Below are 16,172 nucleotides of genomic sequence, written 5' to 3'. Positions count from 1 at the left end.
GTGTATCTGCATCGGACACGTGGCCATAGGACAACGGACCAGCTCTTTGTCTGTTACAAGCCCAACCGTCTTGGACAGCCAGTCTCCAAGACCAGGCTTGCCCACTGGGTTGTGGATGCTATCCAGCAGGCATATGAGAGGGCAGTCAAGCCGACCCCAGTAGGGGTGCGGGCGCACTCCACACGGGGCATTGCTACGTCATGGGCCCTATGGCGAGGGGCCCCTCTATCGGAGATTCGTACGGCGGCCTCTTGGTTGACCCTGTCGACTTTTATCCGGTTCTACTGCATGAATGTGGCAGCCAGCACCCCATTCTTGGAGCGAGTGCTGGGCTCAATGCAGCAGGACGGTGCGCGTTTGGGCTAGGCCATCTACCCATTCATGGCTGGCTTTAGCGTCTTGCAGGGCCAGATTAGCCTTTGTAGCGTCTGGCGCCTTGGCGAGGAGTGTGTACATATGTATAATTGTAAATAGTTCCTTTATACTGGGCACATGGGTGAACACTGGTGGTGGTGACGTGTCATTCGAACTCAACTGCCTTTTTTTATTTAGGCTCCCGCAGGAGCAGCTGGGTCTGCTTGGTTTCCTCGCGGTGTGTCTTACAGAAGTCCCCGTACATATGGAATATGTAAGGTGGAGAGATAGTCTTGACACGATAGAGAACGGTTGGTTACGTTGTATCCCAGGTTCTCTGAGTGGAGAGACTAGAACTGGTCCTGAAAAACTTGAAATGTAACTTTATTGCATTTTCACAAATAGGAAAAAAGTTTCACAAATCAGAAACTATGTTTTCCATAATCTATAGCCTCACTTTGATAATCTAGTTCTAATGCGGTCTGTACCCCAAAAACGCCTTGACATGTGCCTTTATTTCATTTTCACAAATAGAAGAAAAGTTTCACAAATCAAAAACTATGTTTTCCATAATCTATAGCCTCACTTTGATAATCTAGTCAATATTTGAATAGATGCAATGGTTTTCAATCAGGACCAGTTCTAATGCGGTCTGGACCCAAAAAAAAACTTGAAATGTAACTTTATTGCATTTTCACAAATAGGAAAAAAATTTCACAAATCAGAAACTATGTTTTCCATAATGGATAGCCTCTCTGTGATATTCTAGTCCAGATTTGAAGAGTCTAGGTGCAGTGGTTTTCATTCAGGACCAGTTCTAATGTGGTCCAGATGCAAAAAAAGCGTTGACATGTGCCTTTATTTCATTTTCACAAATAGAAAAAAAGTTTCACAAATCAAAAACTATGTTTTCAATAATCTATAGCCTCACTATGATAATCTAGTCCAGATTTGAAGAGTCTAGGTGCAGTGGTTTTCAATCAGGACCAGTTCTAATGTGGTCTAGACCCCAAAAAAGCCTTGACATTTGCCTTTATTTAATTTTCACAAATAGAAAAAAGTTTCACAAATCAGAAACTATGTTTTCCATAATATATAGCCTCACTATGATATTCTAGTCCAGATTTGAAGAGTCTAGGTGCAGTGGTTTTCAATCAGGACCAGTTCTAATGCGGTCTGGACCCCTAAAAACCATTAAAATGTGCATTCTTTGCATTTTCACAAATAGAAAAAAAGTTTCACAAATCAGAAACTATGTTTTCTATAATGTATAGCCTCTCTGTGATATTCTAGTCCAGATTTGAAGAGTCTAGGTGCAGTGGTTTTCAATCAGGACCAGTTCTAATGTGGTCTAGACCCTAAAAAAGCGTTGACATGTGCCTTTATTTCATTTTCACAAATAGAAAAAAAGTTTCACAAATCAGAAACTATGTTTTCTATAATCTATAGCCTCACTATGATAATCTAGTCAAGATTTGAAGAGTCTAGATGCAGTGGTTTTCAATCAGGACCAGTTTTAATGTGGTCCAGATGCAAAAAAAGCAGTGAAATCTCCCCTCTCTTTCTTTTAAACAAACTTAATAAAGGTTAAATCAATTTTAAACAGTTTTTAAAGAATGGTTAGACTCTCTTAGATAATCTAGACTAATTAATGTGGCTTTACTGCGGTGATTTAGGAGGTTAAACAACGGAGAATCAGTCACTTCGCCGCTCCTGAAGAATCCCTTAACTTTTCCTTAACTGCCGAATCGGCTGCTGCGAATCAGCTGCCAACTTCAGCCTCGTCTTTTTTAAATAGGCTAAAAGGCCATAACCTAATAATTAGGTTAAGGCCGTTTAGCCTATTTAAGTGAGACACTAACGGAATCACATAGCCTAATTGTTGCACTAGGCTACAAGTTGCTTCTGAGGGTTCAGGTGCTTCTCCACACTAGTGCAAACGGCACTTGTGTGAGTGGGCCGACCGGAGTGCACGCCCTTTTTTCACTCTCACAGATTCACTGTCTCGCGCAGCAGGGGTTCCTCATATCAGTAGACGGTGGAGTAGAAGGAGAGGCGAAGCTAATTGTTATTTACCGCGGCGTCGTTTCTCGGAAGGATTTATTCCCCTTTACTTTCGATTAAGGCGTGATTTCTTCTTCTTCTGTCTTGCTATTGCTGATGGCGAGGACATCCTGCTAGGGGCAACTTTGCGCAATGTCCTTGCTGACAAGCGCGCGAGCTCCAGTCACATAACAAATCGTTATAGCTGTTAAGAAGACACGCGCCGACAGGTAGGTCCCACACGGTTTATTGCTATTATAGTAGGGTGATATCAGCTAAATTGGGCTATCAGATAAATGGGCCAGTTAAGGTGTGAGCCTCTTGGCGCTTTAAAAGTTAACAGCCAATAACTACAAATTATTTTAAACTGTTGCCAATAATCCACTGCATGTAACAGTTGATGTTGGTGGAAATGACTGTGGTGGAAATGACAATGGCGTTGTTAATAATGCACTTTATTTGGCTTGTATAACTACAACATATGCATATTTCATTAAAGAGTTAAAAAAAAACATATTAGCTTATTCACACCGTATTCAATACTGTTTGCCACATGTCATTTCCCACACACAGTCCTTACCATCCATCACACATTTTGAAGTAAATCATAAATAACAACAAAATAGCATTACTTTTTAAAATTATTTTTAAAAATGTTATGCTATTGTTAAAATTAAACAATACTTATTTAGAACAATCATGATTGTGACATCTGAGAAAGTAATTGAAAGACTTAAGTGGAATAGCTAAAAGCAGATTTTCATCTTCACAATGGGAAATTATTATCTTCAAAACCCTGAAAATAAATTATTTTTATACATCTGGTCACATCTGTCTGTGAAACTTAGATATTCTGAAAACAAGTTCATAGTTTTGATTAAAAATCACATTTTTACAGTGTGGTGGAAATTACGATTTCCTCTGGTTGTTAGAACAAGATGGCAAAAATTATATATTTAAATTTCATCACAGCCACTATCAGGATATGTTTCTACACAAGATGGAGAACTGAAACATATCAATACATATGTGTTAGATTTTCTAAAACTTTCAACACCAATATTGGCTGTAGTTGAATAATTACCACATTTCATTGTCAAATGTATTTCCTTCAACTAAAATATGATTGTAAGAGTGTCTAGCAATTCTATATGATTTTTTTTTTTGCTCTTACACTGAGATTTCTCAGGATCTGTTCAGCACCGTGTCATTTCAGTTTTTTTTTTTCCATAGATTTCAGACAATGATTTCATGTACAGCAGAATTACCCAGGGGATATAATCAGTGTTACATACACTATTCAATGAGGGTAATGAGGATACACAGTCAAAGATAGATTTTTAGAGTTATAAATATAGCCTAGCAAAATGGTGGCGAAATAAAAGGTAATCCGTGCGGTTACTATGCAAGTTAAAGGGTTAATGGAAAATTGGGCCTTGTGTTTCAACCAAAATGGGCCACCTTCTGAATGGAGTTTTAGCATGTATTTTGATGGTTATTGCAAAAAAGTAGGCCTATTGATATTAATATATTATTTTATATATAAGATGCTCCTTTCACATTTCCCACTCGCATTGTGTGTGTAAGTTGTTCCAGGGTGCATAATGAGTTAGTTTCACTGGCTGGTGCCCTGGATCCACTCACTCGCTGTTCTTACTCACTGGTCTGTATCAGGTGTGTGGTCATCAGTATTTAAATGTTTATCTTTTCTTCCTAATTTTAGCCTCTCTCCTGATGGCCTTCTTCAGGCAGCTGAGACTTCTGCTCTGGAAGAATGGGCTGGCAATCATCAGACAGCCGGTGAGTGACTTTCAAATTCAAATGCAGGAACTGTTATTTGTATTTCTAAAAAAAGCTCACAGATCGCTCTTTAACTTTAGCTTTAACATTTTTAACTTCGTACGTAACCTAACAAAGTATGTGAGGAATATATAACTTCATAACAGATTTAGATTGTCCATATTTCACTCCAAATGGTAGGCCTATTACATATATCATTATAAGAAATGAACTATTTAAAGACTGTTTATTACTGTTTTATTATATCTTGTGTTATAGGTATGGTCCCTGACTCTGATCCTGTGGCCTCTGATCCTCTTCATCATCATTGCTGTGACCCGACACCAATTCCCTCCGGTAGTAAGAGATGCATGTAAGTTTTCAACTGCAAGTATAATAATAATTTAAAAAAAATCTTAAACTGGGGCGCCCTTAGCTCAGTTGGCAGGGCGCCCCCCCCCCCGGGCCGGGCCCAGCAGCAGACCCGGGTTCGATTCCCTCCCGCGGTCGTTCTCTGCATGTCACTCCCCTCTCTGCCCCATTTCACCTCTGTCTCTTCACACTATCAATAAAGCATAAAAAATGCCAAAAAATATATTTAAAAAAAAAATATATAAAAAAAATCTTAAAGTACATGCACTCTTTTTTTTGTGCCAGGCATACACATTGCAAATGCATGTCTATAACGCCTGTTAACTAATCAATCACAAGCAGGGTAGTGCCATACAGATGTGCGAACATAAATAAACCATGAGCAACCATGAGCAAATAAAGCTCTTATTATAACCAATTGGAAGCATGTCTGCCTATCCTACCTCGCCTATACGCTTCCCTGCATGGCACCACCAAAGATAAGACTACTAGGGCAAGGATAAAGTCAATAAAACGTATTTAATAGATATTGCAATTACATGATTAAACATGTCTCTTCATCTACAGGCTATTTGATTGGTGTCGACCAATCAAGGGACAAAGGATGCAAATTAGCACTTGCTACAATCCTGTATATTTACATGTAAATGTCTTATATGCAATGTCCCTTTTAAATAAATAAACTTATAAACTTATAACTTATTTCAGAGTAGCAGAAAGGAGTTTTCTTTGGCTGCCGTCTCTTTGAAAACAGTCAACAGTTAATGTTTTAATTTGATTTAATTTTTAATTTCATAAAGACTAAAGGGGGAAAAGGGTAACACATTGACAGTCCAACCAAAACATAATTAATAGTCCTTCAGATCTGAACCTAGCCTCTCCCCACGCTTTTGTCACAGTATTTGCATTCCTTCATTTTCTAAACTCTTTCGAGGGTTACAAAAGAGAGCATGTTTGTTAATCTGCAACACATGTGGGTGAAGGTGCTTCAGGAGGGAGCGTCGTACATGGATACATCTCTGCCTTTGTGTCAGAACCTGTTACCACAGATGAGAGTGGAGGGGCAGAAAAATGCAATCGATCAGCTGGGACAATGACCCAGCAAGACTTTCATTTATTTCAATACCAGTTAGCCTGGTTCTTTAACAAATAAGTACCAACTCCAGAAAGAACATTCCAATACAGCATCAGCATAATTTCAAGACAACTTCATCCACCTCCACAGCTCCCAATATATATGAAGTGTATAAATGAAGCAGCATATACAGCATCAGTGAATTAACACTACAGTGTACAATGCTTTAAAGTTGGTGTCAGCGATTCTGGAAATGCTTGTTAGAACTTTTTGTCAAAATCAATGAATATCTCTTCACTACCTGTCCGTACTGTGTGTGCGCTGAATAAAAATCGGGTGTTAGAGGCTTGGCTCTGCAAAGGGTAAACAATGGGGGCCCACCGATCAGCAACATGCCCGTTTACAGAGCCTGGGCCGTGTATGAACACCAGATTTTTCTTCTGCACACACACAGCACGGACAGGTAGTGAATTTTGAGAAGATATTGACCTTTTTTGACAAAAAGTGATTGCTGACTCACTTTTATTATTTCCTTATCATTATGTTAAGACTGTTTTATAACATTTTCCATATTATGTTTTATGTTGTATTTAGCTTTATTTAAAATTGAAAAGTAATAATATAAAAAAAGCATTATGTCACCAAATAATGATTGTTTTGCTGTTGTTGGACTGTTGTAATGCTGAGCAGTAGTACGTTGTAAAATATAACATTAGCACCCTGCTATGTGCTTCCCACATTGTCATGGTGCACAGATTTTCAAAAGTAGTTACCTTTGTTTGATTCCTCTTGAAATACTTCCCTGTGTGTTGTTCTTGTTAAACTGTCCCTAGTCAATGTTTTGCAATTTACCTGTTTCTTATAGGCCTATAGCTTTTTTTTTTTTTTTTTTTTTACTTTTATTTATCCTCGAGAGACCAATTGAGGGGTGACCCTCATTTACAATGATGTCGAGTTCAAAACAAATTCAAAGGAAAAACAACAATACATAAACAATATTCAATGCAAAAACATCAAATACACAACAACAGAGGCCTGTTTCAGGTAGCTGGTTTTGAGGCAACCCAGAGTTTGTTCGCTCTGAGTTAGTGGAAACTCTCGGTTTTCCGTTTCAAGAAGCAGGTTCAGCAGGTTCAAATGTAACCAGCCACGTGAGTGAGGGCGCTTACCTGGAGACTGGATGTTATCAGGATACTTTAAAGTTAGTTAGGTGTCATAACGTCTTTCGCGAATGCAGTGACGACAACAAAAGATGGTATGAACTATTGTCAGCGATTCAAATGAATGGACATTTTATCTGGCACCTGCACCTATGATGACGGATACAGTATGTTCAGTTATGGATTATGTCGTTTTTTTTGCCAGTACCTGTTTTTCTAGCACGCTATAATCACAACCAAATACCAGGCAGACATTCACAAGGGAGAGAAGTTCCTATTGTTCAAATACACTGGATGGATTCTACGTCAGGGCTTGGGTTACATGGAACTCACTTTTAGTGCCACTGAAATAATTTTGTTTTGCAGAATAAAGCACATGGTCTCCTGAGATTTTGAAACAATTGTTAATGGAAGGGGAGCTTTTTGTTCAAGCATGTCCACCACTATAATTAACTCTTCATGTCGCCTCCAGGTTACGTGGGACCTCGAAACCTTCCCAGCGCAGGCTTCTTCCCCTTCCTGCAGACCCTTATGTGCAACGTAGACAGCAATTGTCATAACAAATCCCAACTGGTGGACTCAGCAGCACCGAAATCATCTCGGAGTGCCAGGTACCAGCACATATCAGTACAGATTGCACATAATCTATTATCTCACCTAGACTGCAGAAACACCAAATGTAACCCTGCATTTCAAATCACATACTCTTTCTTTTTACTACACTGCATACTAAAGTACAGAAGAGTTTTAGGGCCACACAGGAGGGCGAAAAAAATCAGATAAGGAAGTTTTTTTTATCATTATGTCGAGAAATGTCAAGAATAAAGACGAATACTCCAAAATGCTATCGGAGTTAGTGGGGCATTTATGTATTTTCAGCATACTACAATTGACGTGCATGTATTGGGACATCCTAAATCTTTTTCTTGCATACTAAATAGTAGAGAAGTATGGGGATTGGAACGCAGGGCATGTGTTTTTTGTATTAACATTTCTATAATTTTCTATAATTTTTTAAACACCCTCAATGTCAGCCCTATTGCCATTATTAGAAAAGGAAAATAAGATGTGCATTAGGCCTTTGATTCACAAAGGACGGACACACCTTAGCAAAGCAACGCCACATGAGATGATTAGTTAATGTGGTCATGGAAATGTGTATGCTACCAACAACATACATCCCCCCTGTGGTGGAAGGGAAGTCTCATTAACCCCTTGCTTTATCACAACCCGCCACAGTTTAATGAAGCAATATTCATAAATGTTTCAGTCATACAGATGTAAATTAACAGGTAGTATTATATCTCTTTTTTTCAGTAGATAGATGACTCATGATTACTTGCTTGTTGCTGTCAAATGACCTCTGTCAACACTTGGAGTTACACAATCTTAGGAAGTGGGCACCTATTCATGGAAACCTTTTTACCTTTTGTTGAGTACAAGATCAATTGTTAAATACTGACGTCAATCATTGTGACTGACTCACCTTAGATCCCTCTACTTTTGTTTCTTAAGCTTTAGCGGTTGTGCTGTCTATTTTCCAAAGATGCAAAAAAAGGTGGCTCGTGGTTAAAAGTCCAGCGTTGTCATTTTGATTTTCTCAAAGAAGTTTTTTTTAAATCAGATTTTCTTTGGGTTTTCTGTCTTAGTGTACGCTATAGTGAAATATTGCCATCTTATATTATCAACATTAAGCACACAGCCAAATGTTAATTTCTTGCTATTTAGAAGAACATACTAAGAAACCCATTTAGTTAACAATATGAACCAACTGCCCTGGAAGATGTTTAGGCTTTTTACAAACAGATGGATGGAACCATGAAGAAACCCCCTCCCTTTTTTTTCCTTAAGTTACATACATTTGGTTGAGTATTTTTTAATCGTCGTTATCTGTTTGACTCCTATGATGACAGGACTGGTTCCCCACTGGCACCTCTGATCCCCGGGGAGGATTTTTTCAAGCTTGAACTCCCCAAGCACACCAGCGATGATACTGCAGCACTGGTTAAGGTCTTGAACAAAATGTTGGGTATGCTATCCTCATTCACTGACCCTTTATAGCCTTCTGAAGTAGTATAGCATTTTTAATATATTTTCTAACCGATTAATTACGTAAAGTTAAACATTTCTAATTTGTAGTAGATTAACAATATGTTCATCATATTCTTTCAGAAAAAGCTAATACAAATGTCTCCCATTATAATATATAATATATAATAGAACCACACCTAATAGACAGTTTTGTTCACCATTTGGTTCTATCAAGCTTATGTAAATTACTATGATATTTGGAATTGATGTAACGTCTACGTTTAGTCGCTTTTTCAAAAAATGTGTTCTTGTGTTTAAAGGTCGATCTTACCAAGGAAGCCCTTATGATGTCCCTCCCATGAACGCCACCAGCACTACTCCTCTGGGAGACCAGGTATATAGAACAATACTGCTGAGGACAAAGAAGAAATGTATTAAACTCTTCTAGAAGTTGAACAGTAATGATTTATTTAGTGTCTCAGTCAAAAAGCAATAACACTCACAGTAATAACAGCAATCTTCTGTAGCTGTAATATTATATAGGCTATCTGTAATTTTCAGCCTAATTTAAGATTTACACTAATATATTTATACTTTGTGCATATGTAAACTAGTTATATGATAGATTACCTTTTTGAGCAAGGGCAAAATTGATTGGTTACAATGATTGTTGATATTGGAATTGTTGTGTTCATTTATCGGTTATAATCTGAACCTATACACACATCAATCATGTCCCTTGCAGCACACCTTGAACAACATGGTGGAGTCAATGAACCTGTTGAAGAGGGCCATTTGCAGCATAATGCTGCCCATGATAAACACTACCTCACCCAACCCTGTCTCATATGCTGTGGTCACTTGCTGCAAGTCCAACACCACAGTGTTTGAAACCTCGCTCAACTCGCTCAACCAGGTGTGTGTCTGTGTGTTGTTGTTGTACTTGTCTGTTTTGTTTACTGTATTAAGGATGGGTTAGATAGTGTGATGATAAATTACTACCGGTAGTTATTTTTGTTCTATTTTATTCAACAATATTTGCAAATCTATAGCTACACAAAAATGTTGCAATCACATTTGTTTGATTGACTCTGAAATTGCCTCCGGTTGACAGTTATTGAAGAATGTGATGATTACGAAACCGGAAGCGGTGGCAACGTTTGCCGGGATGGCGGTGTTAGTGTTCGATCAGCTGCAAAATCAGACCTCGCTGTGGGAAAGCCTTCTAGCTCTCCCCAAGCTTCTCTCCTCCGGTTCTCTGGAAGAAGGGCTAGCGAGCACAGGTGTCCTGCTCACCAACATACAGGGGTAATGCACTTTCACTGGTTGATCAATGCAACATGGCAAAAGGGGCAGCTGTGTGAATATAAGTAACTTCACATGTTCTATAATTTTTTTCATTTCATTTAACTTTTATTTATCCTCGAGAGACCAATTGAGGGGTGACCCTCATTTACTATCAATGTTATGTAGATGTTATTGTAAATATAATTGTTAATTAGGAGCGGGAGGGCAAAGTGTGTGTTTGTCAAATTGTAACTTCTATCAAGTGTTTGCTGCAGGTTATTTTTTCTTGTGATGATGAGTCATTAAATATGTTCCCCTCATGTGAACTCTCTAGGGCTCTCCGTGTCATTGAGAGTCATTTCCCTGAAGCTGGTGCCTCACTTTCCACTGTGAATCCACTGCTTGGTAGCGGTATCAACCTGACCCACTATATTCAAAACTGGCCTGGCAAAGGTAACTTTGTACCCGATCAGCTGTACTGAACACACCATAAAGCAAAACAGTCTTGAAATGTGGCATCTCAATGAAGGCATGAAGTCCTGCCAGTATTGCAGCTACTACGCAAACACAGTTCACCCTTAACACAGTGAATGTTGACGGTCAAGTTTTGTGCTTAAACATGTGAGTTGATTTTCTTTAGGTGTGACCATTACCCTCGGAGAGGTTGTCACGTTGCAGAATGACTCAATAAGTGAAATGGTGAAACGTGTTCTACAAGAGGTTGAGATACCACTGGACAAGGTATGTATACAGAAATAGGCAAACACTGCATTATGCTATTTTGTTGTAACGAAACAAAGGGGATAGCTAAACAATTCTAGTCGTATATGCCTTTTCATATGTTTCTTTACTCCCAGTTGAGATTTGAGCTAAGAAACCAGATTTAAAACCCAACATTTACGCAGAAACTGTAATAATAAGTGGAAGGAATAATTCAACATTATGGGAAATGTGCTTATTTGCTTTCTTGCCGAGAGTTAGATGAGAAGAACTATACCACATCATCTCTCGTTTGTTGAGGGGTTTGTTTGTTCTGTTCGTCAGTGAGGACAACGCAGGAAGTTAGCTGTTTCCTCTCTGTTCCCAGTCTCACCGCAAAGCTAGCCTTAATCATCCACTGGCTGTAGCTAAATAGTTTATATCAGCATTTAGAGTGTTTTCTGCAGAATCAAAGATATTTAAAGTAAGGCCTTTTTCTAAACGGTCTATCTGTTCCTTTGATGCAATACTCTACTACTACCATTGTATACTATATTTGTGCCAATAATTATTCTGAAAGTGATCAACCACCTAATTAAGAGTTTGACCATACTGCTATTTAATTTTCTGTAATTCACGTTTCCTCTCTAGGCTATTGCCCTGACATTGGACAGAAATATGGTGCTTTCCTACTTGTGCGGCAACAGCAGTAACCCAATCTTGCTAAAGGCAGCATGCAGTACAGGCACTGTGGACATGCTACTTGGCTGGATCAGCCCTGACAAGGTGGCAAAGCAAGTAAGTCAGCTCTGTGATGCATCTCTCTCTCTCTCTCTCTCTTTCTCTCTCTCTCTCTCTGCTGCTTGTCTCCGGTCCTTGCTCCTAATTTGCATTCTCAGGTGCCACCTTCACAACTAATTAGTTTCAGAGAGTACCAAATAATGAGTCTACGGCCGTAAGAAAGCTGTTGGCCATAGCAACAGGCAACTGCAATTCCCAGGTGGCACCTGGGGAGCAGAAGACATCAAGACAATTAGCACCACCACTATGGTAGAAATGTTTTGATGAGATAATTCCCAATCAGAAGTAATTGGCTATTATCGTTGTCACTGTGTGTACTCAATCAAACAGTAAGCTGGACATCAGTTAGCGATCTATTGCTGACATATTGCAATAGTTACATACTACTCAAAAATATCACGGACAGATTCAGTGCCATAGTGCAGGGGACGGCAACTGGCGGCCATAATTGGCCCGCCGGAAGTAATATTTGGCACGCCAGATTATTCAGATTTTTTTTTAACCAATATCGAAGTAACAGTCCCAAATATAAATAATCTACCCCCTGATATAGATAATAGATGAAGATATAGCATAGGCTACTATTAATTTATTTTTGTGAATTAAAGACATATCCAATGGACTACAGATTCAAATGAGCTACTTCTGGTGCAATTGTTTTTAAATTGTGCACTGTACCTGTAGAAATACAAATAAATAAAACTAAAACTGCTTTATAACATTTATTTTATGAATCAGTCTGCAGGGGGCAGGTATGCCTGGTGCTAAAATAGCCGGTGTGTAGGCCAGGCTTTTAAAGAATGGAATACTCATATTCTACCATACATTTACTTGCATTAATTAGTAAAAGATTGTGTGTCTTGCATAAAACACAAGCCTGTCACATTTCTTGAATTAGCCTTCGATTATGTTCTGGCCCTCCACCCACTGGCGGGAAAAAAAAATTTGGCCCGCGGCCAAACATAGTTGCAGACCCCTGCCATAGTGCAGATGTGCTAATGACATACATAATTACATATCCATAGGTTTGGGTTATGGAAGTCATCCACAACTGTCACGATTAGCTTAAAGGAATACTTCACCCATATGGAACCAGCGTTCTATCATTATAAAATCACTATTATAATATAATGAATGAGGTTGTTCTTTCCTCAGTCTTCCCTCAGTCTTCCCTTGGCCCAGTTGTCCTGTTAATCCTGACCCTTACTGTGATGTCACAAGAAGGAAAATGTAGGGTTAGACAGTGAGACCATAAAACACTCTTTCTGCCTTTTCTCAGGCTAGGATGATCCGATTTAATTTTTTTTGCACATTTATACTACATAGGATCTCCGAGTCCAATACACCTTCATATTCCAACCGGTGAAGTAGGTCTTTAAGTGTAAGCATTCAATGTGCATATGCACATTATTTTAATTTAGCAAAACTAACTCCGCACACCCTCTCCTCCCTCTTTGTTCTCCTTTTATGTGAACTACCATATTCCCAGGCACTCCTGGCATGGAGTAAGCATGTTGCTCCACAGGATGTGTCCTTTGCCAAAGGGCTGCTGCAAAGCCTGATGGGAGGTTTAACCCCAGGAGGACAGGAAAACTCCAACACCTCGAGGCCCAGGCGTAACGTAGATACACAGCCACAAAACATCGAAGAAGAGCTGTGAGTATACTACAGTTTGTTCTCTGTCATTGGCAAACAGCTGGAAAGGAAATCCATTAGAGGCTACCCAGTTTTCCTTTTTATTTAGAAAATATTGAAAAGCAAATTGTTTTGGAACAACTGAATGCACTTGACTGTCACACACAAGTTAAGACCAGTGGAACCTGTTTTTACTAAATATATATTTTACCAAGTTCTTTTCAGACGTCCCTAGAATATTGTTTTGGTCATCATTTGGTAGATGTATTTTAAAGATAATATATGGGATCTTGGAAGCCTTTTTTTAATTACTTGAATTGTAGATTTTCATATTATAAAACAAGGCAGACAGACCGACTGTAACAACAAAGATCCCTTACCAAAAAAAATAAAAATTATTTGATGGATACATAATTAAATAAGTAAATAAAAGCAATACAATCCACTCATTGAAAATACACTAATACATTGATAAAATACATTAGCAAATGGTGAATAAAATAACTTTATACATGACATTGTTTAAGACCGTGACGTCATCCCAAGTGTTGTCTCATGCTTTGGCAGGTTTTTGGGGGTCGGTCAAGTGGTGATTGACATTGTAAAAGATGTGCCTGGGCTGGATATGGTCATCCAGAGCATCCTCAATACTGCCTTTCAGTCCATGAAGTTACCAACAATGGCGCTTGATACTGTAGAAGGTAAGACTACATAGCGTCCTGCTCACAGCAAGGCCCTCCTCTGTCAGTGACCACCTGAAACGTCTCATTACAGTGACAGTTTCAACATATTTCATCTTTCATATTCCACAATTTAGAAAAAATATATATATATTTTTTATCTTTACTGAAGTCTATTTAGAAGCAAAGACTACGTTTCTTCTTGTCAGGACAACATTGATTTTTTGACTTAAACATTTGATACAGAGCTGAACTAAGACACACACAGTTACAATGAGCTTTTGGTGTCAGCACTTTGAATAAAAGACACTTTCACAGGACATATTGTGTAAAGTGTAAGGAGAGTGACATACTTTTTTGACTCTTTTTGTCACAAACTGCGTCAATCACTATTGTTATGTCTCCCTGGAGTATGTGCACTGTAGAAATGTTAAATAGAACAGGTTAACACCCTCCCCTCTCAAGGGACAGATGAGAGATAGACATGTTTGAACCAAAGTAGTAGCAAAGGAGTTTCAATGTGGGAAATGGATTCACACACACACACACACACACACACACACACACATACACAAACAGTCCAAATGTGCATTTCTATTAAAACCATATCTAACATATATTTTTGTTTTATAGCATATCACTGAGTATGGCTCTTGTCACCTGATTTGGCTTTCTACACTCTCCTTTATTAATAGACATGATAATCAATGTCCTGAAAGATGCTGATCAACTCCAACTGACTTATCTAACATTGATGACGAACCAGTCTGAGGCAAGCGTTTGGATTGGTCATGTCCTGGACAGTGGGATAGAAGTGATAATGAAGGTATGTGTAGTAAAACAAGGAGGTGTCACCGTGGCCGAGTGGGCCAATTGTTCCACTACATTTGATATTACTTGAGAGAGAAGGAGACATCTCACAGGCTTCAGATAGACACGGAGGAGAAGGAGATCGGTCTAACGGGTACTTTATTCAAAGGTTGACATAACAGGATATCAGCTTAGTAGACAACTTCTACTATAAACACAAAGGTACTTATTCATTACAATAGTTCAGATCTTATCTCGCCCTATCCTAGTTATCTAGCCTTAACTTTGGGGGTAAGGAGCTCCCCTCAGCAGTCCTCATTCCTCGGGCATAGAAAGCCATCCCCCGGGCGCAAAGGCAAAGGCCAAGGCCCCGATCTAGTGAAGGCGGTTGGTTTAAATACACTATCTGTCTGTGTGTGTGTGTGTGTCTGTGTACGTGTGTGTGTGTGTGTGTGTGTCTGTGTACGTGTGTGTGTGTGTGCAAGTGTGTGTGTGTGTGTCTGTGTGTGCATGTGTGTGAGTGAGTGAGTGTCTGTGTGAGTGTGTGTGTGTGTGTGCGTGTGTGTGTGTGTGTATGTGAGTGTGTGTGTGTGGGGGTGTGTGGGTGTTTGTGTGTGTGAGGGTTGGATAACATTTCTTAATGTCAAATGGCCTATTCGTAGGACAGATATTTCAACATGGGACCGGTGTCTGCTTACTACTCTGCTTGCAACTTTGTGAGCTGTGTCGCAGTTTGTGTGCTGTGTGTGTCAACAGTTGTTGTTGCAGTTTGTAAGGTCACTGTATGACCTGTGACTTTCTTGCCCTAAACTCTGATCAACACAAAGTTCTGTGTTGACTTCTTTTAATATAAGATAACATAAATATGTTGGAATCCCACATATGCAAGTAGTTTTTTTCGTCTGACCATAAACATGTGGCTTTTAATAAGGACAACTGTGTTATTTGACAATCGTTATCTTCATTTTGTAGTTTCAGGCATCAATCAAATAGTTTTTCATAACATGCTTAGTCATTGCTTGGATGTCTACCTGCAGCAAGACAAAGAGGTTACATTCGGGCAGAATCACAAGGTTACATTCGGGCAGAATTCCGGGCAGTCAAACTGGTTTGAAGTCGGATTGACGATTTCAACTTTTACCTACTGCACATCATGTGCTCAGATTTACCTACGTTTCAATTCCAAACAAGTGCCTCGGATTAAACATGGCGTTTTCTTAAACCAGTCTGATGGTTGAACTGCTAACAAACAGTGGCCTTAAAATCATAGCTGCCAGTATAATGACACATTTCTCAGCAATGAAATTGGTGTGTAAATTATTACCATAAACGAGGAAAAAGAGGGAAAGAACTGCATAACAACTAAGCTAAATTCTAAACTCAAATTTGCTCACTTGAATGTAATTGTTTAAGGACATTTTTAGCACCCATACATTGTTCAGACTC

The 16,172-nt window shown here is 39.0% G+C and overlaps 1 protein-coding gene across 1 annotated transcript in view; it reads left to right on the top strand.

The window, feature by feature from the left end:
• Nucleotides 1-2,390: 2,390 nt before the first annotated feature.
• abca12 (ATP-binding cassette, sub-family A (ABC1), member 12) overlaps nucleotides 2,391-16,172 on the top strand; it is an 87,016-nt gene continuing 73,234 nt past the window's right edge. The window contains exons 1-14 of the mRNA XM_080037758.1: nucleotides 2,391-2,627; nucleotides 4,121-4,197; nucleotides 4,456-4,549; nucleotides 7,256-7,394; nucleotides 8,697-8,812; nucleotides 9,135-9,208; nucleotides 9,560-9,730; nucleotides 9,929-10,122; nucleotides 10,436-10,554; nucleotides 10,742-10,842; nucleotides 11,452-11,598; nucleotides 13,091-13,257; nucleotides 13,804-13,937; nucleotides 14,612-14,742. Of these exons, the coding sequence (XP_079893884.1) occupies nucleotides 4,132-4,197; nucleotides 4,456-4,549; nucleotides 7,256-7,394; nucleotides 8,697-8,812; nucleotides 9,135-9,208; nucleotides 9,560-9,730; nucleotides 9,929-10,122; nucleotides 10,436-10,554; nucleotides 10,742-10,842; nucleotides 11,452-11,598; nucleotides 13,091-13,257; nucleotides 13,804-13,937; nucleotides 14,612-14,742 (1,653 nt within the window). The 5' untranslated portion in view covers nucleotides 2,391-2,627; nucleotides 4,121-4,131. The remainder of the gene's footprint in view (nucleotides 2,628-4,120; nucleotides 4,198-4,455; nucleotides 4,550-7,255; nucleotides 7,395-8,696; nucleotides 8,813-9,134; nucleotides 9,209-9,559; nucleotides 9,731-9,928; nucleotides 10,123-10,435; nucleotides 10,555-10,741; nucleotides 10,843-11,451; nucleotides 11,599-13,090; nucleotides 13,258-13,803; nucleotides 13,938-14,611; nucleotides 14,743-16,172) is intronic.

Source organism: Ammodytes marinus (assembly GCF_949987685.1).
Source record: "Ammodytes marinus genome assembly, chromosome: 12".
In the NCBI taxonomy this organism is placed as follows: domain Eukaryota; kingdom Metazoa; phylum Chordata; class Actinopteri; order Uranoscopiformes; family Ammodytidae; genus Ammodytes; species Ammodytes marinus.
This window is presented reverse-complemented; position numbering and strand designations above follow the sequence as displayed.